This window comes from Podarcis vaucheri (genome assembly GCF_965113315.1).
Source record: "Podarcis vaucheri genome assembly, chromosome: 5".
In the NCBI taxonomy this organism is placed as follows: Eukaryota; Metazoa; Chordata; class Lepidosauria; order Squamata; family Lacertidae; genus Podarcis; species Podarcis vaucheri.
In genome coordinates, this window is record NC_138763.1 from 55,963,588 (window position 1) to 55,989,661 (window position 26,074).

The 26,074-nt window shown below is 41.7% G+C and overlaps 1 protein-coding gene across 1 annotated transcript in view; it reads left to right on the forward strand.

Annotated features, from left to right (window-relative positions):
* Positions 1 to 4,411: 4,411 nt before the first annotated feature.
* Positions 4,412 to 26,074, forward strand: part of WDR11 (WD repeat domain 11) — a 52,813-nt gene continuing 31,150 nt past the window's right edge. Inside the window, exons 1-11 of the mRNA XM_082222740.1 lie at positions 4,412 to 4,783; positions 6,577 to 6,688; positions 7,821 to 7,974; positions 13,984 to 14,157; positions 15,140 to 15,326; positions 18,376 to 18,541; positions 20,763 to 20,877; positions 21,521 to 21,716; positions 22,545 to 22,648; positions 22,820 to 22,996; positions 25,848 to 25,932. Coding sequence (XP_082078866.1) covers positions 4,698 to 4,783; positions 6,577 to 6,688; positions 7,821 to 7,974; positions 13,984 to 14,157; positions 15,140 to 15,326; positions 18,376 to 18,541; positions 20,763 to 20,877; positions 21,521 to 21,716; positions 22,545 to 22,648; positions 22,820 to 22,996; positions 25,848 to 25,932 — 1,556 coding nt within the window. The 5' untranslated portion in view covers positions 4,412 to 4,697. The remainder of the gene's footprint in view (positions 4,784 to 6,576; positions 6,689 to 7,820; positions 7,975 to 13,983; positions 14,158 to 15,139; positions 15,327 to 18,375; positions 18,542 to 20,762; positions 20,878 to 21,520; positions 21,717 to 22,544; positions 22,649 to 22,819; positions 22,997 to 25,847; positions 25,933 to 26,074) is intronic.

The window sequence follows — 26,074 nt, forward strand, 5'->3', positions numbered from 1 at the left end:
TAGTTATACCATTGCAAGAAGATCAAACCAATCCATTCTTAAGGAAATCAGCCCTGAGTGCTCACTGGAAGGACAGATTGTGAAGCTGAGGCTCCAATACTTTGACCACCTCATGAGAAGAGAAGACTCCCTGGAAAAGACCCTGATGTTGGGAAAGATGGAGGGCACAAGGAGAAGGGAACGACAGAGGACAAGATGGTTGGCTAGTGTTCTCGAAGCTACCAGCATGAGTTTGACCAAACTGCGGGAGGCAGTGGAAGACAGGAGTGCCTGGTGTGCTCTGGTCCAGGGGGTCACGAAGAGTCAGACACAACTAAATGACTAAACAACAACAACAGTTATGCCATATTTTCCAGTGCATTTCCCATCACCTTTCTTATTGCAAAAAGACTGATTACTTTTTTTAAGAAGCAGATTTGTTGAACACTGGTGCATCTTGTAAAAATGTACCCCTTATTATGGACAGGTGAAATTGTAGGATTGTACTCTGGTGCCACACCCCGAAATGTTCTGTTGCACTGCAGCAGGATATACCTTGCCCATTTCCCCTCCAAAAACTGGTATGTATCTGTGCAGAACAGATCTTGGCTGCAAACAAATGGGTTAGGTAAAAGGTAAAAATGGCCGGAGTGTTTCACTGCACCATAGCAATCATAGAGTTCTGTCTGGTCAAGTTGAGTGGGATCAATTCCAATCTGTTACCTCCGAGGATGTGGACAGGCTGCTTGGACGAGTGAAACCAACCACCTGTCTCCTGGATCCTTGCCCATCCTGGCTAATAAAAGCAAGCCGGGAAGGGCTGGGCGATGGGCTTCGTGGGGTGGTGAATGTTTCCTTCTCTGAGGGAGCCTTCCCAGACCCGCTGAAAGAGGCGGTTATTAAACCGCTTCTTAAAAAACCATCTTTAGATGCGGCCACGATGGCCAACTATCGCCCAGTCTCAAATCTTCCATTCCTGGGCAAGGTGATTGAGCGAGCGGTTGCCGAACAACTCCAGGCACGCCTGGAAGAAGCGGACCATTTGGATCCCTTTCAGTCGGGATTCAGGCCTCATCATGGGACTGAAACTGCCTTGGTCGCACTGGTTGATGATCTCCGGCGGGCTAGGGACAAAGGTGAGAGCTGTTTCCTAGTTCTGCTGGATCTCTCAGCGGCGTTCGATACCATCGACCATAGCATCCTTCTGGACCGTCTTGAGGGGCTGGGAGCTGGGGGCACTGTCATACAGTGGTTCCGCTCCTTCCTCCTGGGCCGTGTTCAGAAAGTGGTGGTGGGGGATGAGTGTTCAGACCCCTGGGCTCTCACTTGTGGGGTGCCTCAGGGTTCTGTCCTCTCCCCCATGCTTTTCAACATCTACATGCGGCCGCTGGGAGAGATCATCAGGAGGTTTGGGCTGGGTGTTCATCAGTATGCGGATGATACCCAGCTCTACCTCTCTTTTAAATCAGAACCAGTGAAGGCGGTGAAGGTCCTGTGTGAGTGTCTGGAGGCGGTTGGAGGATGGATGGCGGCTAACAGATTGAGGTTGAATCCTGACAAGACAGAAGTACTGTTTTTGGGGGACAGGAGGCGGGCAGGTGTGGAGGATTCCCTGGTCCTGAATGGGGTAACTGTGCCCCTGAAGGACCAGGTGCGCAGCCTGGGAGTCATTTTGGACTCACAGCTGTCCATGGAGGCACAGGTCAAATCTGTGTCCAGGGCAGCTGTTTACCAGCTCCATCTGGTACGTAGGCTGAGACCCTATCTGCCTGCGGACTGTCTCGCCAGAGTGGTGCATGCTCTGGTTATCTCCCGCTTGGACTACTGCAATGCACTCTACGTGGGGCTACCTTTGAAGGTGACTCGGAAACTACAACTAATCCAGAATGCGGCAGCTAGACTGGTGACTGGGAGCGGCCGCCGAGACCATATAACACCGGTCTTGAAAGACCTGCATTGGCTCCCAGTACGTTTCCGAGCACAATTCAAAGTGTTGGTGCTGACCTTTAAAGCCCTAAACGGCCTCGGTCCAGTATACCTGAAGGAGCGTCTCCACCCCCATCATTCTGCCCGGACGCTGAGGTCCAGCGCCGAGGGCCTTCTGGCGGTTCCCTCATTGCAAGAAGCAAAGCTACAGGGAACCAGGCAGAGGGCCTTCTCGGTAGTGGCGCCCGCCCTGTGGAACACCCTTCCAGCAGATGTCAAGGCGATAAACAACTACCTGACATTCAGGAGACATCTTAAGGCAGCCCTGTTCAGGGAAGTTTTTAACGTGTGATATTTTATTGTATTTTTGGTTTTTATGGAAGCTGCCCAGAGTGGCTGGGGAGGCCCAGCCAGATGGGCGGGGTATAAATAATAAATTATTATTATTATTATTATTATTATTATTATTATTATTATTATAGCAAGACCACTGATCTCTTTGATTATATGGGATGAGAGCAAAATACAGGCAGCTCTGAAGTAGCCGTTGGACTACTGATTGCTTCAAATATATTGTCAGTCAGTTGGCTGCTCATTTACATAACCTGACTATGTTGGAGTGCTAGTAGAAAATGCAAGTAAAACATATTGAATTTGAATGTGTGAATGCTATCTGAATCAGGACACTGTAATATTTCCATTTTATAAGCAGCTGCACAGCTGCTTATGTGTGGGTGCTGTTCAATGTACAGTAACTAAAGTTCCACAGCTGGTGACAGCTGTGGAGAAACTTTTCACTAATGATATTCACACAATAAATGTTGCCCAGTACCTACAGGGAAATGGGACAAGAAGTCCTATCTTTGTTACTCCCCTCTAAAAAGGGGGGGGGCTGTAAGTGTAAAACTCTTGTGGGTGGCAAGAAATTGCAACATGGCAGGACTTCATACATGACTGAAATCCTATCTACCTCTTCTACCTAGGCATAGCAAAATATTATAGCTGTCTTTTTAAAAATGGAATGAGAAATATCCACTTCTCAGACTCTGCTCACCTTATAATAACTTGTGATTCCACAACATATGGGGAATCAAGGCTGGGAAAGGCCACTTTAATAGCTTTAGGGTTAGCATCAGGGAAGGAAAGTCACCCTGCACAATATGTATGCAAGATGCATCTTCCCAGAAAGTTGTGTAACCTACACACAAAGGGCTGTGTGCCAAGAATAACACAGAAAACTAGATGTATCAATCTGGAGGTGTCTATGATAACAGCACATTGACAGGTAAACAGAATTATCCTATTGTTTCTCAAAGCATTGTTTGGAAAATGTGTTTGTCTCTTCCCATCAGGGGATTAAATTTCTGAATTATTACAATACAGTATCACAAAAACCTATACAACTCCTACAAAATTGCGGTCACCTTGCTACCTCACAAGTCTATTCAAGCCAAACAAAGCGGAAAATAGCAATCACTCTTTGCAAACAGCTTATCAACACAAGGCATTATCCAGAACAGCAAAATCCTCAAGTAATTATAGAAAGCATGAATGGTGCAGAGCCAGGAGTAAAAGAGAAGCAGGAGAGACATTCTCTGATCTGTGCTTCCAGGGAGCTTCCTTGCTACCCAGTTGCCTGGTCTCCTTTTGTCTTCAATACAGCACCAAGCCAGCCTCTGCCCACTTGGGAAGGACAAATCACAGAGAAAGTACAAAATAGCATGCTTTTCAGTCCCACAAGGCTTGTTAGGCTTAAAAATAGATATCTTCTGTAAAAAGCTGCCAGTTACCAAGCAGAAAATTATTCTTAAGGAAAGAGTTTTCATCCAAGCTTGGTCAGGTAAATTTGTCTTGTTTCTTTCTAACAACCTCAAGGCAACAAGCAGCAAGCCTGTGGTTTTCAAAGCGTGTTCCAGAGAACCCTTAACTACGGTACCTTACACTAGGAAAGAGAAATGTCGGGACTAGGGGCCAAATGCAGCCCATCATGCATCTCTATCTGGTCCTTGGGATTCTCCCCAGGCCACCGCGCCCCCAGGCATAGTGGTCTCTAAGCCGCATCCTTCACCAGCCCTTTTTTGCATCCCCCTTGACTGTTTTTGTCTGGCTATATACTGTATCCTTGAATTCAGGTAATACCTCTTGTTCACCTTAAGTGAAGGGTAGGGAGGGTTCTGTGAGCGCCTAAAGTGCCAAGTAGTCACATTCATAGTTCTTCTACACACACTTTTGCTTCTGGCATCACTGGCACGCCTCCCTCCGCCAAAAAAAACCCTCCCAAAATAAATTAGAATTGCGAATATCGTGCATTTTCCTGCTCTAGATTTAGTTGCATCTCCTTCGTTCCTCTGAACAATCCCTGCCTCCTCGCTCTACCGCAAGGCAGTAAAATAATAAACGGCAGAAATCCCGTCCGCGTGACTAAAGCGAGAAACTAAAGGCAATGTCTGCTCTGAAGGCTCCTGAGCATGCTCAAAAGAGAACGAAGGCGGGTTAAGCAACAGCAGTTTCCGTTGCCTTAGTACGCGGAAAAGAATCAGCCGGGAACTCTGCCCAATCTTGCCTAGGATCCCCTTCTCCCTCGCCCCCAACACAAACTCCAAAGTATCATTTGGGGGGCGGAACCAATCTTCTTCAGCTGAGGGGGCACACCGGATCAGTCGGGGAGCTGGATTGGTGGTGCGCCATCTAACGGAGATCGCTTCCTTCCTTAGTTCTCCGTAGGTACTTTCCCCTGACCTGTCGGCCGCTCTGGCCCACCGGTCCGCCCCCACCTTGTTCCCTTCACAGCCATGCAGCCCTACATGGTCAACATCAAGCTGTCAGCCCGGACCCTCACCGGGGCGCTCAACCCGCAGAACCGAGGGGCGGCGGACTGGTGAGTGGGGGAAGCGGCGAGGGACCGGGGAGGAGGAGGCGGGCACAGGCCACCCAGGCCGGCGGGAGACAGAGAGAGGGTCGTTATAGCTCCGCGCGAGCTACCAGAGAGAGAGAGAGAGAGAGGTGGCCGTCCCATCTCACATGCTGGAGCCCCGTAGACTTCAGCGAGGCATACTCGCGAGTAGGCGTGCACGGGGTCGCAGTGTATGGGCGTGAGAGGGGCGCCTAAGACCGGTCAGCCTTATGGTCCTAATGTGAGAGGGGATTTTAGGAGCAAAGGATCTAGTGTTTCCCTGAGGCGTGTAAGCTGCTAATGGCAGTTGAGTGAAGTTCATAGAGTCTTCAAGAAGAGCTGCGTAACGCAAACTATTACTAAAGTCTGTATGGGGTTATGGTGCAAGAGTGTGTTTGTGTATATACACAGTGCTTTTTTCTGGAGGTACGCAGGGGTAAGCATACCCATAAACATTTTGTGAATCTTTGTGCTTTTGTCTGTTTACTGTACTGTTTTTATTTTTCCCGATTTGAACTATAAAATGGTGATTTTCTTGAGTCAAAATGAGAGTACAGTGGTACCTCAGGTTACAGGCGCTTCAGGTTACAGACTCTGCTAACCCAGAAATATTACCTCGGGTTAAGAACTTTGCTTCAGGGTGAGAAAAACAGAAATCGTGCGGCAGCAGCACGGCGGCGGTGGGAGGCCCCATTAGCTAAAGTGGTATCCCAGGTTAAGAACAGTTTCAGGTTAAGAACGGACCTCTGGAACGAATTAAATTCTTAACCCGAGGTACCACTGTACCCATAAACATTTTTTAAAAAAGCACTGTGTGTGTGTGTTTATGGATGGAACCAGTGCTTCCCCCCAAAAAAAATATGTTTAGGGGTACTCTCATTTTCCTGCTCATATTGAAATACCACTCCTCAATGAGGCTAAACTTAGATTCACAAAATGTTTAGGGGTATGCGTCCCCCCAGAAAAAAGCACTGTATGGAACATGTGTGGGCTGACATGTATGTAACTGTTTGACTTCTCTGCCAAAGGCACACTATTTCCAAGGTCCCCCAAGACAGATGGGTGCCAGCCATGTGTGGGTTAAGAAAAAAATGACAGGTGTAGTGCTTGATTATGGGAGCGGGCAGCATCATGGGTGTGTGAGCTTTGGCAACTGGGTTGATTTCAATCAAGTATAGGATGAAGAAACTTGAACTGGTTTGGTTGGCATCTTTCTGTCTCGGGAGACGACAGAAGAGTGCACCTTCAGGGGTAAAGTCAAACCACTGGGAGAGTTAGAGCGCTTGTGTGGCTGTAGAGACCCATACAGGAGAGGCGTGTTTTGTTGCAGCCTGTCCTTATTAAGCAGAAATGAAAGCTGTTTGTAAAACACTTAAGATGTCACGAGCGGAGGGATTTAGGGTAGGATAGAAATAAAAGCACAAGACTTGCCTTCACTGGAAAACTGAAGGGAAAAGTCTCCTGCAGTTGGTAAATACAACAATTTGGGGGTTCTTTTTATGCGTAGGAGTGGTTGCCAAAAGATTCTTTCAGTTCTCTAGTGATTCATCTAGAGTTGCTTTCACTTCCCCCTTTTTTGGGGAGTGGAGGATGGTTTGAGACATTCAGTGATTATAACTTTGGATCTAATTTATTTCTATAATTTCTATAATTTCTATACCACTTAACACCAAGCAGTGTAGTTTAATCATGCATTTCATATGTTTTGGCTTGGTTTTTGTTCTACAGCTTACCAAAATTATGTTTTTGTGTCTGACAGTATGATTACTATTTTCTAGGGGCTGGCAAGGGTTGATTGCATATGGATGCCATTCTCTCGTTCTGGTTATTGATTCCAAGACTGCCCAGACCCTACAGGTTTTGGAAAGGCACAAAGCTAATGTTGTCAAGGTAAGTTAATAACATTGTAACCCGTTTAATGTAAAATTCAGGTAAGAGAAAATAATCAAACAGCAACCCTATCATGTTTAGGCAGTAATTTCATTTGTTTTCATAATGCTGTTTCAGTTGTAAGAAGTAACAAGCGTATTGCTATCTAACCACACCTCTTGACAGAAAGTGTTCATGTTCAATGTTCTAGTGAGCCATTATTTTCAATCAAGATACAGTGGTGCCCCGCAAGACGAATGCCTCGCAAGACGGAAAACTTGCTAGACGAAAGAGTTTTCCGTTTTGGAGGTGCTTCGCAAAACAAATCTCCTATGGGCTTGCTTCGCAAGATGAAAATGTCTTGCGAGTTCCTGCGGGGTCCCCCCCCCCTTTCTAAGCCGCTAAGCTGCTTATCAGCTGATCCGATAAGCCGCTAATAGCGCTAATAGCGCTAATCCACTAATCCGTCAATGGGCTTGCTTCACAAGACGAAAAAAACGCTAGACGAAGAGAATCACAGAACGGATTCTTTTCGTCTTGCGAGGCACCACTGTATTTCATTCCTATTGTCCAGTTCTCTTATTTTTCTTTTTTACCTAACACTCAACATTTTGTGGCTACAGAGTATATCCAGAGGCTACAGAGTATATTCAATCTTCACTGGGCTCTTGTGGGGGGAGGTGCTTGTTCTGTTTTGTTTTGTTTTAATTTTGTTGTACTTCTCCACATCTTGGTGGTCCTCCTCATGCTTTGGTTTAATTTCTGTCAGCACTTACCACTTGAGTTCACTGTCAGAGACAGTGCTGTGAATTTGAAATTTATTAATTTCAAATTGCCATATAAGAATATTGGTGGTATTAGATTTGTTTGTGCCTTGGGATTTATTCACTCTTCCCAATACATTTATTACTTACTATACAATCTCATGTTACAGATTTGTAAGTTGCTTATACTAGTATTAGTCTCAGGTTCTAATTTCTTCGGTTCCATTATTTATTTATATTAAATTTATATACCAGCCTTCATTAGTAAATCTCAGGGTGGTTCATAACATTAAAATACAGTATAAAAACGCAATTTGTTAAAAATAGTATTTCATGCTTCTGTTTATGTTACAAATATATCTGAATGTTATTTATCTTCCTATGTTTAGGTTAAATGGGCTAAGGAAAACTACCACCACAATATTGGATCACCTTATTCTTTGCGCTTGGCTTCTGCTGATGCCACTGGAAAGATCATTGTTTGGGATGTTGCTACAGGAGCTGCTCGCTGTGAAATACAAGAGCACACAAAACCCATTCAAGGCAAGGAAACTTTTGTGTGTGTGTGAGTTACACCATTGTGCAGTAATACAGTGGTACCTCGGGTTACATACGATTCAGGTTACATACGCTTCAGGTTACAGACTCCACTAACCCAGAAATAGTACCTCGGGTTAAGGATGGTTCAGGATGAGAACAGAAATTGCACGCCAGTGGTGCAGTGGCAGCAGGAGGCCCCATTAGCTAAAGTGGTGTTTCAGTTTAAGAACAGACCTCCAGAACGAATTAAGTTCTTAACCCGAGGTACCACTGTAAATGGATTTTCTAGCTAAAAGAAGAAGGTTACAAACAATAAGTAGTCAATCTGTATGCTTCCATTTACATTCAAGTAATTCTGCATGTCATATACCTGTTTTTAAACATTTAATTTGCTTTGCTGGTGGGACTTTTGAATAGGATTGTACTGTAAGTATATCTGTTAGGAAAGACCAGAGGCCCAGGATGGTGAGAAGTTTAGAAACCGAATCCTGTGAGGAATGGTTGAAAGAGCTGAGTGGGTTTATTCTGGAGGAAGATTTAAGAGGAGACAAGATAAAGGTAAAGGTAAAGGTACCCCTGCCCGTACAGGCCAGTCTTGACAGACTCTGGGGTTTGTGCGCCCATCTCACATCTATAGGCCGGGGGCCAGCGCTGTCCGCAGACACTTCCGGTCTTCCGCAGACACTTCCGCAGACACTTCCGGGAGACAAGATAGTGGTCTTCAAATATCTGAAGGGCTCTCATGCAGAAGATGGAGCAGGCTTGTTATCTGCTGCTCCAGAGCACAGGTCTGCAATTAATGGGTGCAAAGTGCATGAAAGTGGATTTCAGTTGAACATTAGTAAAAACTTTCTAAAAGAAAGATTTGGTTTAACAGTGCAGCAGGCTGCCTCAAGAGGTTGAGGCCTCTTGTTTAAGTGGAGCTTGGAACAGCCACATGTTATGGAGGCTGTGGTTGCATCCTGCAGTGCAGATCCTACATTGAGCAGGGAATTGGGATTACATGATTTCTAAGGTCCCTTCCAACTCTATTATGCAATGGTAAATCCTTGCATTTCAAGGTCATAACTCTCTCCTCATCTCACCTCCTCTGGGCATAACAATCTCCCCCCTTAGTTTTCCGTACCCACTACCCCCTCTCACATTCTCCATGGTCTTACAGCTTCCCTTGGTTTATTTGTCCAATATTGACTTACTGTCTCGTACTGCTGACAAAGTCTAATAAATATAAACGACCCTCAATTTATTGTGTGGTTTATACATTTTGAAAAATGTGTTTATTTCAGTGTTCTGTTGCTCCTATCTATTTCTATTAGTGCCATAGGGAAAGGGTTTAAAACCTGCAGAGCTGGGCTTATACAGACTTTCCAGCCTTGTTAAATATGACAGACAATGCCCCATTGTTCAAGGCTACCCTAAACTTGTTAGCTCAGTTTCTGGAGAAGGCCACTCGTCGCTAGGCAACAGTGAATTAGTTCAGCAGCTGCATTTCAGTTTGTGGTACAGGTTGTATAACTGCCGATTTGCAACCACAACCAACAAACTATACTATCACTGAAGCTTGCATACCCAGACTTGTTCATATTTTTTGCTTCATCACAATGCCTGGCAGGTGGGGAAGGAAATTTGGGATCTTTTATGTGAAAAGTAACAGGTATCTTGAAATGAACCTATGATATTTCTCTTGATGATGCCAGCGAAGCAATATTGGAGAAGACTGATAATGATATAGACTAACTTGCAAAAGGGGAACGCGGGTGGCGCTGTGGGTAAAACCTCAGTGCCTAGGACTTGCCGATCGTATGGTCGGTGGTTCGAATCCCCGCGGCGGGGTGAGTTCCCGTCGTTCGGTCCCAGCTCCTGCCCACCTAGCAGTTCGAAAGCACCCCTAAGTGCAAGTAGATAAATAGGTACCACTTTATAGCGGGAAGGTAACGGCGTTTCCGTGCGCTGCACTGGTGCTGGCTCGCTAGAGCAGCTTCGTAACGCTGGCCACGTGACCCGGAAGTGTCTCCGGACAGCGCTGGCTCCCGGCCTCTTAAGCGAGATGAGCACGCAACCCCAGAGGCGGTCACGACTGGCCCGTACGGGCAGGGGTACCTTTACCTTTACCTTTTAACTTGCAAAAATGAAACATTGTATAGAGTCATAGCTCAGTGGCTGAGCCCCTGCAAAAGGTCTTCATGTCATCTCTATCTTCTTTTTCAGCCTTTTGGTATCATGTAATTGATCTAAGATAGATCTTAGGTATTTATGGTAACCCTGCCAGATGTATCATTATCAAATGGCACTAACTGCTAATTTAATATCTTTCAGTAAAAGGCAGTACAGTGGTACCTCGGGTTAAGTACTTAATTCGTTCCAGAGGTCCGTTCTTAACCTGAAACTGTTCTTAACCTGAAGCACCACTTTAACTAATGGGGCCTCCTACTGCTGCTGTACCGCCAGAGCCTGATTTCTCTTCTTATCCTGAAGCAAAGTTCTTAACCTGAAGCACTATTTCTGGGTTAGCGGAGTGTGTAACCTGAAGCGTATGTAACCTGAGGTACCACTGTAATAATATACAGGGATTCCCCTTTAAATTGTGGACTGTGGCATCTTGAGCAAAAAGAAAATGCTGTATTACCATTTTCTCTCTCATTTTGCCCCCGCCCCCCATTAATGCCCTCTAATGTCTCAGTTCTCTTGTGGCACTCCACTCTCTTTCCCCCTCCCGACTTTCCAGGAAGCTGTGCATCTCCTGCTGTGTATAATGCTGCCCACATTCCTCATTATCATCACAGTTATAGATGTCTTTTATTCCTGAAGTAAAATTCACAGCATCTTGGTGAAATTTAATTTCCAGCATGGGTTTTCATGAATAATTGATAGTTTGCTTGCCAAGTTGTCTCATAAAACTTTTCATGTACCATAATGACCCAAAGATTCCACCCCCACCCCTTTACTGCATTGCTAAAAAGCTGGTGAAGTTACGCGAAATCTGTGTTGATTGCTTCTGATGATGATGTGGAAAAGGAAATGGTCGCAATGCATAACTTAACTCTTCAATGCTGAATAATTTTATCTAATATTAGGTGTTTAATTGCTGAAAAGGTTTTGCTGTTATTTAGTTCTGATGTTTCTCTGTGGACACATTCATTATCTATAAAGCTGCCCACATACGTAAGGTAATCTTTAATGCATTCCTCAATTGTTAGCAACATAAAAATGAAAGCATTGTAATTCCCTTCCAATAATTGTTCACATTTTCTTCAGAATTCATTTTTCTTAGATGTCATTTTTACTTATTAATTTTAGCTTCCTCCGTCACAGATAAGGAATAGTTTAAAATGAGAACAATGATATATACCGTATTTTTTGCTCTATAAGACTCACTTTTTCCCTCCTAAAAAGTAAGGGGGAATGTGTGTGCGTCTTATGGAGCGAATGCAGGCTGCGCAGCTATCCCAGAAGCCAGAACAGCAAGAGGGATTGCTGCTTTCACTGCGCAGCGATCCCTCTTGCTGTTCTGGCTTCTGAGATTCAGAATATTTTTTTTCTTGTTTTCCTCCTCCAAAAACTAGGTGCGTCTTGTGGTCTGGTGCGTCTTATAGAGCGAAAAATACGGTAGATTACTTTTTCCCACTGATGGAGGTGGCTGATGCCCACATCATTTTTTTGGCCCTGTCTCCTTTTTTGCTCTGTTTTAGAAGTGGCAGCCCATTTGTATTATGCCACACACCAAATTGCAGCAAAATTGTGTAATGCAACATATCCAACTGCAGCCATTTTCTGGCTGGCACCCCATAACATTTTCTCAAAACTCCAGATGTGCCCACTGGTCCCAAAAGGTTGGCAACCTCTGACGTAAAGTTTAGTTTTGTGTAGACTTAGGTATTATTTTAAATCGCTTCAGGACTTTCCTAGTAAAAAGTGATGTTACAGTATAATCCTAAGGTTTAGATTTATTAGATTTGTAAGTGCCATTTGAAGATCTTTATTGCTAGCTGATGGGCAAAGAAATAAAATCTACACCCATTATGTCAGATATTCTGTCCTGGAACAGTTATTGATCTGAGCCTTGGTGATCCTAGCTGTAAAAAAAGAAAAAGACTTCATGATTAAGATTTGCTGAAACAACTTACTGCTTAAAAAGTGCAATTGAAATATGAATTCTCTTCAGTTGAACTTAGTGGCAGGTTTTGGGTTTATATTTCACTTTTCATGCTTACCTGTGAAATACAGAATGTGTATTAATTGGTTGCCTTTAATCAAGTCTTCATTCATCTCTGTTGCCCATGGGGTGGGTGGCTAAAATGATTCCACCAGAAATTTTTGTTCATTTAACATTTATAAGCCGCTTACTAGAACAAAAGACCTCTAAGTGGCTTACAATTTTCTTGGAAGTGCAGAAGAAACATCACGTAGCATCTGCAAAAGTGCTAGTTTCACAGACCTAAGTGCTTAAATGGGCATACACTGGATCAAGTAAACAGGTCTCAAACTGTTGGTGGATTTATATATTAATAAATAGCACCTTGAATTTGGCCCAGTAACACATTGGCAGCCAGTGCATATCTCTGAGCAGGGCTTTGTATTATGTCTGGGTCTCCTGTCAGTGGAGAATACTACAGCATAATTTGGATTGCTGATTGTAGCTTGAAGTAATCCAACATTGATGTCACCTGTGCCTGAACTACTAAAGTCACCGTATCCAGAATTTTTTCTGTTGGAATTAATTCATAACTATGAAAGTTGCAAATACAGCATTAGGTAGCGTTGGCAGCTTAAAAGTTTTAGCTAAACTTTGCTAAATACAAGTAAATAAGCATGCTAGGGGAAATATTTCCAATGCACCTTGAAAAATTTCTGCATTTTCTGCTGGACAAAATACTCTGGTTGAAGAATAACAAGTCTTCTGTGTACATGTGTGTAATAGGTATGAGTTACTCATGCGTAAGCTGGTGCCTTTCTCGGTTAATTTGCCTTGTTAAACCTTTCTGACTGCACAGCCCCTTCTCATCGTGGCTGTCTCAGTCACTGGCAGAATCCGTCAGTGGGTGTTTCTTGAACCTCTTCCAACATAAAAGTTGTTTGACACCCAGTCTCCTCCTCCTCTCACTGCGTGGGAGTCTTCTGCGCAGGGAAGGCGTGGGTAGCAGAGGACCTGGGCTCTCCTCACTGATGTCCAGTGAAGAGTCCTGGAGCCCTCTCTCCAATTCCCCCGTCTGCCCCCCTTTATCCCTGGTGTTGCGCTGAATGGCTTCCCCCTCTACTGAGCTGTTTCTCCCCCTGCTGCTGGGTCCTTCGCCAGCATCATCTGGGAGCCTCCCCTTCGCCTCTCCCTCCAATGTCAGTTCCCTGACAATGTGGAAACAAACAATGGGCTGCTTGCTTGAATCCAGCTCAGATCTCTCAAAATAGTGTGTTAACACCATGTTGTTACAGTGGCTATGTTTTCAGTTTTTATTTTCAAACCAATCTTCTTGCCATACCTCTCCTTCCTGACTCCCCAGTTAACAAAGGGAAAATGCAATTTACACTTGCACACTTATGTGGGTTTGGCTCAGGAGTCCTTAACTGCTGGTTTTTACTAGCTTCAGTCTCTTTTGATGTCAAGCTCTACCCATGTACAAGTGCCATGTTCTGTCACTGATTACAAATGTTCTAGGATGTCCTTGGGCGAGATACATTGGCAAGGGTTGGCAGCAGGACTTGGCTGAGTTGTGTGAGCTCTTGGGACCATGAGTTTGTATGAGGAAAGAGGTGCTGGCTGTGCATGGTTCTCATTACTTGTAAGGTGTTCTGAGCAATTCTGGTATCAGTTTTTCTTTAATAAACAGACTTTTTACATCAATAACGAGAGCTCTAACTTTATGTTTTATTGATGCCACATTCTGATGTTTGCCTCAGAAACCTAGAAGATGGAAAGGGGAGCTGTTATTTTTAGTTCCAAGGTTGACTGACTGACTTTTCATCTTTCCCTCTCTTTCTATCTTTCCTTTCTTTCCCTTTCCTTTTACTTTTTGACAGACATGCAGTGGCTGTGGAATCAGGATGCCTCTCGAGATCTTCTCCTTGCAGTTCACCCACCAAATTACATAGTGTTATGGAATGCAGATACTGGCACAAAACTCTGGAAGAAAAGTTATGCAGAAAACATCCTTTCTTTTTCGTTTGATCCCTTTGATCCTTCAAATTTGACACGTGAGTTCTGTTTTAGGAAAGTATGTTACCTTTCTGTTCTACAGGACTGAATATTGCTGTCATACAAAATCTTGCTGTTAGATTGTAACATGTGCCACAGAGGCTTAAAAATGCAACATGAGAACTGAGAGTGAACAACATTGGACAGTTTCATTAACCTTGTGTTATTTTAGAGGTAGTTTGTGGGGGAAATGAATCTGAATGGTCAAATAAGATTGTGAAGGGAAGTCATGAATTCATAGTTAATTACAAAGTTTGCCTCAAGTCAAAGTTGTGGAGAGTGAAATTGTAGCTCATATTACAATGCAAATACAGCTTTATCATGCCTATGGGGTGTAATAATTAGAAACAAGGAAATAGCTTCTGTGTATTACATGTGAAGAGATACGTAGCTTGGCATGTTCACTCAGAAGATGGTCCAATTAAATTCACTGGAACTTGCTTTTGGGTGAGTTGTATAGGAATGCAGATATATATATATTCTTATATAAAGTGTTGCATATAAGAATTGGAATATTATTATATAAAGTGTTGCATGTAAGAATTGGCAGCATTTTCCAACCTGATTCCTTGTACTACAAGTCCACTTAGTCTCAGCAAGCATGGCCAGTGGTCAGAGATTATGGATTATGGGAATTGTGGTCCAAAACACCTTGAAGGTGCCTGGTTGGGGAGATTGCTTCGGGATAACACAATATAGTTGAGGAGCCTCAAGTAGGTGAAAGTTAGTGAAGGGCAACTGTGTCTGCCAGTAACCTTACATAATTTTTTTTTAAGGGTTAAACTTTTATGGCCTCAAATAAGAATGGATCATCTATCACTCTTTTCCACAAGGATGTTCCTTTTATCAGTTTGCCATGTATTTCAGCATTCGTAAAATTTGTTACCACTTTTCATTCCAGAAGTACATTGAAAAGTGAAATGCTACCATCAAATCTCACCTCATATTTTACAGTAATAACTGTCTCTTTTCTTGGTGCAGTGCTTACAAGTGAGGGAATAGTGTTCATTTTGGACTTCTCTCCTTCCAAGGCTCCTGTCAGTTCAGGGAAAAAGGTTTACATTTCCAGCCCTCGTTCTAGTCCTGTTCATAACAAGCTGGTATCTGCTGCAGGGGCTAAAAAGGCCTTGGACAAAGTAAAAATTCTCATCACTAATGAAAAACCAAGGTAAGTCTTAAGCTTTCTACTGTGCTCACAAGACTTGTTCTATATAGCTACAGTGGTACCTCGGGTTAAGTACTTAATTCGTTCCAGAGGTCTGTACTTAACCTGAAACTGTTCTTAACCCGAAGCACCACTTTAGCTAATGGGGCCTCCTGCTGCCGCTGCGCCGCCGGAGCCTGATTTCTGTTCTCAACCTGAAGCAAAGTTCTTAACCTGAAGCACTATTTCTGGGTTAGCGGAGTCTGTAACCTGAAGCGTATGTAACCTGAAGCGTATGTAACCTGAAGCGTATGTAACCTGAAGCGTATGTAACCCGAGGTACCACTGTAAATCTATATAATACCTACAGTGCAAGGCATGTCGTTCTGGCTAATCAAGAATAGGGATAGGGTAAGCCCAGTATTCCATTTTTGTGCTTGAGACCTGGGATTGCTGTCAGTGTTTCAAGCCATATATGGCTGTGAAATATCAGGCTTTCAGAATGAGATATTTCCTTTATCCATGTAGACATGGTTACTTACCAGTTTTCCGTTTGTGACTTAAGTTATCTTGCTTCAAAAAAGTTTATTTACTTTTTCACTTTTGAAACAAGATTGCTGCCAACTGGAGCACACTTCTGCTTGTGCGACCAGCACAACCAGCTTGTGCAATCCATCCTGTGCACCCTTGAAATCTGCTCCGGCCATCATTTGGAGCAAATTTTCAGGGCGTGTTGGAGACTGCTTGTGGGGCGAGGAGAGGAAAGCGAAGTCCCAATGCACCAATGTAAGTCTGCTCGTGCAGCATTGGATTCCTCCCAAAGGGAAGCAGTGAGTAAATTTCTACTCTAAGAAGTGATAATTGGGTCAGCTCTACCAATAGGTAAGGGAAGGCAGCTCATTTTCAGATTTTGGAGTTCCATTGCAGGGCAGAAAATAATAAGTTTTTTGGTTTTTTTATATTCTTTTTGCCATTTGAGGGTGGTCTTACATAGAGTTTATTGTTTGTTTTGGCCAGTAGGGCTGTTTCTGAACAAAGATGACATTATATCCATGGTTCCCAGCATGGGGCACATGCCCCACAGGGGGGCAATTTGATTTTTAAGGGGGGCAATTTGAGAATGAGTTATTAACAGTTCATGGCCTTTTAGGCTCTCTCCACATGAGTAGGAGTTCACTTTTTGAATAATAAGAATTATATGTCACGGGGGGTGGTGGGGTCAGGATTTTAGAGATGCTTAAGTCTGGCATGGCAAAAAAAAAGGTTGGAAACCACTGCATTATATTCAGTAAATAAGCCAGTTGGAACTTTCAATACTTTCTTTGAATGGACTATAAACTACTGTGTGCATTTTCAAGCACTGGAATTCATGGACAAGTTCCAGGGATTTGGATTCTGAAAAAAGCAGTACCCTGCATCATCAACTCATGAAAAAATGAGGGTGCATGATAATTGTCATTATAAATTGCCCAGAATAAAAATTTCAGTAATGCAGTAAGAACATTTGAAGGGAGGGATGGGTATTTTTGTTGCTGGTTAGTTGGTTGGTTGTATTTGTTGTAGCATAAAAAAATAAGTTTATATAAATTGCTTCAGAATTTATCTATTTGTTCACATGTGGTGGTATTTCTACATGGTTGTGGGGCATTTGAGAATGATCGCAGGGAGGAAATGTGGTAAAAATTGACTTCCTGATTATGTAGTCTGCAAGAAAGCTGTCCTGTAAAATCCCTGTTTAAAATGTGTGCTCTTTTGTGGGTCTTGGAAGTGTCTACTGGTGTGTAAATGTGTGTGTGGGGAATCTCTATGTTGATTTTTTAAATATTACCACCTATTAAACTTGATTATTGCATTTTGATATTTTTCCTGCAAACAATTAAACATTAAGCTCCATATGGCACAATTTTCCTTCTTTGTTGCTGTTTTTCATCATGAATGCCTTTAAATGTGTCAGTAATTGTTTTAACAAATTCATCAGACTGTATTGTGAATCAGTGCTGAATGCAACATGTTAATGTTGGTAAGATCAATACTTTAATGAGAGCTTTAAGTTTTGAACAATAGGCTTGATGGCATCTCATTTTGCAATTCTTTGTGAAATGTGATCTCGTGTCAACTGGAAGGGCATGAAAAGCCTAGAACTATTTACATTTCCTCCTTGTCAAAAAGGAAACTAGTGGGGCAGCTGCCGTTTCTTTGTTGCCCAGTAATGATAGAAGTATTTTCGGTGATGACTTGCACATGCCCTTAAGAATTATGGGTCTTACCCAAGTTTCATTGATTTCAGTGGGACAAGTATAATTAACTTTGTATGAATTGGAGCCTTTCATTAGGATTAGACATATGTAAGTGCTTGCCCTATTCCATGTCCCTCTCAGATTGCTTTAAATGGGTACATGTAAGTATGAATAAGCTGCAAAGGCTGAAATATTATAGATAAATGTGATAGAATGGTGGTGAATTTCCATTTTTCTTTTGCTGTTCTCTGTAATCAGGGATGGGAGAAGAGGGCATTGAACATGACAGGTGGGTTATCGTAGCTAAAAACTAAAAGGGTGTGATGGTGGCGGTTGTAAACCCATCTAGGGAGCCTGGCTTTACTCCAAAACCTAAACCTGCGATTGCAACTGATCCTGGCTCTGTATGATGTTTCCAAAGGTACATTTGTCACAGTTTACATGTTCAGGTTTATACTTAAAACTTGGGTGTATACTTGAATATAACCTGTACGTTTGTTCTCACTATCCAACCAGTACGTCTGCTCAGTTAATGAAAGAACCCTCTTTTTCTTGGCCCGGGCAAAACCCTTTAAAAATGCTTACTGCTTCCCTTAGTAACTAACGTAATGGCTCGGTTGTTCTTAAGAACGTGGAAAGATGCTGCTTCTATAGTTGCATGATCCATTATTGATGAGAGAAGCATCTGAGATGGGCTTGGTAGCTGTTTGCAAAGCTTGATTACATATAGCTTTTTAATTTGATCATGGATTGCATTTTGGATATTTGAGCACTTGAAATCCTGGCCCCTTTGCGATGAAATGTATTTTAATAAGACTTATTTGTGATGTGTCTAGTGCTGAATCAGTAACACTGAATGACTGCCTTCAGCTATCCTACCTGCCTTCCAAGCGAAACTACATGTTGTTACTCTACCCAAGAGAAATCTTGATTCTTGACCTTGAAGTAAACCAGACAGTAGGTGTGATAGCAATCGAAAGAACAGGAGTGCCTTTCCTCCAGGTAATAAATCCATCTTGCCATTGTGCATGCCTTCGTTTTCATTTTATCTTTAGATTTCCATTCTGCCCTGTATTTGTCCAAAGCTGTAGATGACACAAGAGACAAAACGCTTTAATTTGCAGGCTAAATGCAACCCTGTGCTAAATACGCTTGTTTCTTCCACAAAGCATTTCCCAAAGGTTTTATTGAGACTTAGTGCCTTGGCTCACTTGCTCTGTTTCCTTATGGAATACAGATGTTTCTGTTGATACACTGGATGTGTGCAAAAACCATCCAATACAAAAGTTGTGAGTCAATGAGGAACATGAAAGCAAAGGTTTCTAACCTTGAAGGGGCATTACAACTGACAGCTATAACCTTGAGATCACTTTTTCCTCCTTGCTAGCGCTATTCCAGAATAATTGTTGACAATTTGATTGATGTGAGCTGTTGAATATTGTGGGTGACAAAATGGAGAACAGAACATAAGGCTGTAATCCAAATCTACTTACCTGGGAGTAAGCCTCATTGAACTCGATAGGACTTACTTCCGAGTAGGCATTGCTAGGCTTTGCAAAGTGTATTTTATAAAAACCCACAAATACATTAAGCAGTTGCTGGGTTTTTATTGTGAGTTTGGATGCTGGTAGTCTTGCGGTCAATGTGTAGTGAAAAGCTGTAAGGTATGAGACAATTAAGAGTCTGACATGACCAATGATTCAGCTCTTTAGTGTCTGCTAGAAAAATCCACCTCATTTTGTGGTATTATAAAAATTACTAAAGTGGAAACAACCCCATAGTGAAAAGAAATGGCATGTTATACTTGTTTAGAAGTTTCCTCCAACAAAGGCACAAGCTTATTTGAACATCTGTTTCTGCTTGGTTAGGCAGCTAAGTCATGTCTGAAGCCTTATCTGAGCTGCCTTGATCTTTTAGAATATTTTATTTATGTGAGCTAAAAAGAAATAATGCTAAGCTTTATAGCTTTTGTCTGAAAGTAAAATGTGTGTGTTTGCTCACTTATGTGGATGGTTCCCATTTATGGCTGCTAAGATGGTGCTATTTTGAATGTATTCATAAAAAATAAAATTCACCTTCATGTGATTATGACATCAGAGGCTTATTATTTTAAGAAAAGAATTAAAACCTGAATGATTCCATTGATACAAGCACTCATGTGTATTATTAAGACAGAGTAGCTGAAATCCCCATTATAATTAAAAAATAATATTGTTTTAACTAAATAATAATAAATAACTATAATCAGCTTTCAAGACATCTGAAAAATTGTTCATTGCAAAGCTGCCTGTAATTGGGTGTCCTGTCAGACATTTTAGTTTTTTAAATCTCATTCCCCAGTCTTTCTTCTGTGCTCGGTATCTCCATCAGTGGGTGAACAGCTGAAGAGGGGGTTGGTTAGAGCCTCTCATCTGATGTTTAAAGACATGGTGTACCTGCTGCTTGTCATATGATGTGCAGTTTTCTTAAACTGGATGTTCTCACTATACATATATACCCAAGGTTTTCTATACAAATTCTAAGGTGTGGTTCTTTCGGCGGTATTAAGTTCTTTCGGCGGTATTAAACTAAATGATTGCATGAGCGGAACAACTTCATCTTGTACAGTGGCAACTTTGCCCTTCTTCACTCCCTCTGTGTACCCTGTGCTGCCCCCAAATCCTGTCCAAAGGGTGGAGGGAGCCTCGGATCAGATTTAGGGGAATGTGGGTCAAGGAGAAGGGGAAAATGTCCTGTTGTGCAATCTTATGTGCTGCTTGTGCACTTATTTAGATCAGTACTTTGCACTGCTGTTTACACGGAAATTGCCCACTGTAGGGGGACAGGACACCTTCTATCACCCTTAATCCTTCTAACTTTATATGATGTTAAGTGTGCATTTACTCTAAGCAGTAAATTACTTATTAGCATTAATAATTAACATTTTCAGCCCTTTCTTTTTGGCAAGTAACATGCCAGACTACCCTGTGACATGTACAAGCGTGTGTACAATTGGGAAAAATGGATTGATAGAGTTCTGTTTGTTTAATAAAATAGTAGGCTTTTAAAAAATGAGTCCCATCCTATTCCATAGTGAATAATGGGTCAACAAACTTTTAGGACGTTTGAGATATCTGTAACAAGTCCTCCTCTTGTTTACGTGATTTGTGCAGGTTTATTAATATGGAGGGTATGATTTCAACGTGAAGAATAATATTAAACTTGGGGGTTCTTGTTTGTTTAGGTAATCCCATGTTTTCAGCGTGATGGGTTGTTCTGCCTGCATGAAAATGGCTGTATTACTTTGAGAGTTCGCAGATCTGTTGGTTGTATAAACAGCACATTAAATGAAGATCCAGGTGAGCAAGCTACTCCAGTCTACTGAACTAGGTATCTAGCATTTGAAATTACAAATTCAATGTTACAACCAAAATTTGCATTTATTCTTATTAAAACTTTGGCCATCAATTTTCCTAGCTGTATCATTTCCAGTATAGTAAATAACTTGAAGGTGTTTGATTACACAAGTCAAATAAAAATCCCTCCATCTGGCCCAATGCTGAGATGGAGATGAGTGTAATCCCAACTTTGGCCTTGCCTTTCACTGGCAAATATTGCTGTGTTGGCCAGCAATATATGTAGCACTCACACTGAAATAGGTTAGTGACCTCTGACACAGATTCATTAAAATAGACTTGAACAGGGTATGAAAGACGTAAAGCTGTAGATGTGACAAATGCACTCTGTACCCTCACATTCTAAATGTCTTTTTAGTAATTAGTTACTATGTCTTTATTATGTAAATCCTCCAGTGCACTGACCTGCCTCTGTTTCAAATCCCCCAATATTTTGTGTACCTCTATATTATTAAAAATAATGTCCGTTTATATCATACTATAGATGTAACAGTGGTAACCAGCAGAATTAGCACAAGAGCCCAGTGGTTGCTACATTTGACTGAAAGCTGTGCGTATCTGATATCTCATGTTTTGACATTTGCAGAACCTGACCCCATTCAGGAGCTGGTCTATGACTTACGAAGTCAGTGTGATGCCATCAGAGTTACCAAGACCGTTCGCCCTTTCACTATGGTGTGCTGTCCTGTGAATGAAAATTCTGCAGCTCTCATAGTCAGTGATGGTAGAGTAATGATATGGGAGCTGAAGTCCACCATTTCAGGCCGAAGTCAACGGACGAGGTAACCTTACTGAATGTTCGGGGTTTTTTTTTAATTAGTAGTTTAAATACAAGGAATCCGTGGACTTGACAATGCTGCTTCATTTCTAATGTTTATAACCATGTTGTTTAGTACAACTATCTACAACAAGGGTTGTTGTTCAGCAAAGCTGTCATTTAAAATGAGCAGCCAGATGACTATGGCTAATAGGGACGTGGCATACATAACGTGTGACAAGACTTGTATATGATTTATACTAATGTTGTGTGTATTAGGCCACAATTATTAGGCTTATTGCACCTGTGTGATACAGCATGGGTTGTCATCTTGTTTCGTGTATTATTCTTGGTAATAGTGGTGCTGTCTTCTCTCACCTTCAAAATCAGTGTTGACATAAAATGAGCTCCCTCATTCTTAAAAGATCTCAGTTAGCTCCTCAATATCATTCCATCAATTTAAATAGGCATGATCACAACAAGCTATGTCTGTGCAGAGGACAAACTTGTATATAGCAGAGAGGTGCAGCGTGTTGATGTCATCTGTACATGAGGCACTCTAAGGGACCTCAGTTGATACAGAATGGGGAAACCAGCCATTAATTGCAACAGCGCAGTAATGTGCTGTGTTTTACTCTTGCCCCTGGACATGAATGCCATTTGTTTCATGAAGGAATACCATCAGGGTGGGGGACTAATCAGTTGTTAATTCCAGCCACTGAGAATCAAGGATGCTCCTTTTTGTAGAAAAGGAACCTTTCTGCATAGGTCATCCTGGATTCTGTTTGGCGGTCAGGCTAAAGCATGATAGAACGTTCCATTCTTCAGTTTTATTGTAATTGTCTTTTTGCAGCAATTCAACTGCATCACCTTTGTACTCGCCAGTCTCATTCTGTGGAATACCTGTTGGGGCATCTCAGAATAAACTTCCAGACCTGTCACTGGATAATATGATAGGTAAGAGTATGTGAGCCATAACAGTCTTCTATATTTTACTTCAGCTTTGGTAACTAATTTAGCTTGCTAAATTCTAAAGCAAAAAGCTGTGTTTCACAGTTTTGAGATTGGTAATTGCTTATGGCCAAATCATGAAATCTATTTTGCTTTTTCTGTTATATTGTACATCAGGGCAAGGCACACTTTCTACCGAAGAGCAACAAAAAAGTTACTGTTTGCAAGAAGTGCATTTAAAGTTCCTGCTAACAGGGCTTCTTTCAGGACTCCCTTTGCCTCCCTTTGCTATCCGCATGTGCCCACCTCTCACCACAAAAAACTTAAAACAGTATCAGCCTCTCCTTGCTGTCGGTAAGTGTCTTAAACAGTACAGTTGAATATATTGCTCTTTTTGATTTTTTGCAGTGATACGTTTGTATGATAAACTGTGTGTCAGTCTGGGGACTATTGCTGTCTGAAATAGCATGCCCTTGAGTTGCTTGAATTACGTTACTTCCCAGAATAAATGCTGTCTTAAAAGAGAGATGAAAAGTTTTTCCAGTTCTTAGATATTCCTGCCATATATATTATTAATTTTGTGATTTGTATCCCATTCTAAGACAAACGTTTAGTGTGGCTAAAAATGCATTTTCCTACTCATTAAAATACAAAATGCTAAAAGAGCAGTGAATTTAAATGACCCCAGCTAAATACCTGCTTAACTCTGGCTCCAAAATGCCAATCAGCACATTAAGTCCTGGCTTATGTTTTAATATAATGCATTCTTAAAACTGGTTTAGTGAGGTATTAAAATGCATCTTCTGAAAGCAATTAATGGATTCAGTGTATAATGGCTGACCTGATCCCATGCTATGTGAAGAAATCCAAATTGTGCCCACTCAGATCTTGTCATGGCTTGCCTTAGTTTTTACACAGCACAATAGATTTTTGAAGGTTCAGTACTGACGCAAGTTGAAGTTTGATGCTTACTGTGGCAAGTTTCTCACTGACTTTTTAAAGGAAGCATTTATGTATGAAATGACTCCTAAGTTCAATGCATTCATTCTGCTTGTGTAATGACAAGGTAATAAATCAAAATCAGTCTATCAGGATTCTGCCTTGAAGGTTACTTATGGTCTGGCACCCTCCTTACTTGAATATACAGTGGTACCTCAGTTTTCGAATGTCTTGAAAGTCGAACGTTTCAGTTTTTGAACGTCAAAAACCTGGAGGTAAATGCTTCCATTTTTGAACGCACCTCGGAAGTCGAATGGCTTCCGCTGAGTTTTTTTTCCAATTTTCTCTATTGAATTTGCAGACCACCCTTTGAACCTAGGTTTTCGAATGTTTTGGAAGTCGAGTGGTCTTCTCTTCTGGAACAGATTATGTTCGAAAACCGAGGTACCACTGTATAAAGTCTGTCCACTTGGATTATCTTCTACCCAACTACCTACCCAAGTGCTACTATGTATGAAGTATACCTTCAGCCTTTCAAGAAAAAAGGCTGCAAAAGTCACTTGCCTACTAAGAGGCCAGTACCTTGTGTTTTAGTATTGGCTGTGGAAAAGGACAGGCTCCTTTCCCCACAGGCAACATGGAAGTCCAGGCTGTTAGTGGTGTTAGCAACCTGGTTAAAGAAAGCAGGGGAGCTTCTACGAAATGAGCAGACAGAAAAATCTGTCCCTCCACTGCCAGCCTGCTTCATTTCTTCGTTTGGTTGTAGATGAAGGGACTTTCCTTCCTTCACGGCTGGCATAGAAATGTAGTTGGCTGGTGGAGGGGTTGTGGAACATTCTGTCTCTCCTCCACTAGCTCATTGAATTTCCATGCTTGCTGCAGAGAAGGAGAAGCTCCTTCCCCCTGGCCTCCTTGGACACTATCTTTGCTAGCATAGCAGTGAGAGTGGCCCATTTCACTTCCACTGCACTACCCACTTTCCTCCATGGAAGTAGTCTATGTGAATGATTTGTTAAAAGAGGATAAGAGGAAGGCGGGTTTTGATGATAAAAAATCAAAATTTAATATAGAAGTAATAGAAGGCAATAATAAAACCCTGTCCAGAATTTATGATATATTACTAGAGTGGTACACCAAAGATGAGGAGGTGAAGGAGGCAATGATTAAATGGGCAATTGACTTTGGTTATAATATTGATTTTGAAAGGTGGATAGAAGTTTGGAATTGTAACATAAAGTTTACAGCATGTATGGCATTGAGAGAAAATATCTGGAAGATGCTATATAGATGGTACCACACCCCTGTGAAATTGGCCAAAATGTATAGATTAAAGGATAAGAGATGCTGGAAATGTGGCGAGGTGGAGGGTGACCTATATCATTTATGGTGGACATGTAAAAAGGTGAAAGCCTTTTGGGAATTAATTTATAATGAACTTAAAAAAATATTTAAGTATACCTTTCCCAAGAGGCCTGAAGCCTTCCTGTTGGGAATGATGGATAAAGAAATTAAAAAGGAAGATAGGACGATATTCCTCTACGCCACCACAGCAGCGAGAATTATGTTGGCACAATATTGGAAAGTGGAATCCATCCCCAACATAAAGGACTGGCAGATTAGAATGGTAAACTATGCTGAGCTTGACAAACTAACAGGTAAAATAAGAGACCAGGATGAACAGAAATTTCTGAAAAATTGGAGTAAATTTTGGAAATATATTGGAATAAATGCTTAAAGTGAATTGACGGGGTTAGAACAATACGACCAGCGAGTGAATTTAAGACTATAGATTGAAAATCAAATACGTAATGGAAGGAGATATTTGATACTTATCAAAAGGATGGAGGGAAGTTCAGATTGTGTGTTTTTCTTTTTTCGGATGTGTGGTTTTTCTTTTTTCTTTCTTTTTTCTTTTGTAATTTTTTCTCTGTATTTTCATATATGTCTGTTTTCCGTGTATAACTTCAATAAAAATGTATTAAAAAAAAAAAAAAGGAAGTAGTCTATGTAGCCTATGGCTACCCGCTAAGCTCTTACACTCAAGGCTAGTGTAGTTACCAGTGGATCGGGCCTAATGTTGTGGGTGGGTGATGCAAAACCTGCCTAGCAATCTAATCCATCACTTGAGGATGAGTGACTAAAGGAAACTATGTGGAAAAATAAGTATAAGAGATTCACTTTTGTGGCGGGGAGGGGGACAAAGTTGATTTTAAAATGTCAATGTGATTTCTGTAAATTTTGCAAATATTCAATTGACTCCTTGCAGGAACAAGCAATGGCTCGGTCCTGGTGTATAATCTTACCAGTGGGCTCCTACACAAAGAGTTAAGCATTCATTCCTGTGAAGTCAAGTGAGTTTCTTTAAATATTTGTTGATTTTCTGGAGAAAGGAAGATTAAAATGTTTAATGTGCTATAAGCAGTGCTGGCATTTGGCTTAATCATAAAATAGTATGCAGGAAGATTGTTCAATAGGGTGGTTTTCTTTTGCAAA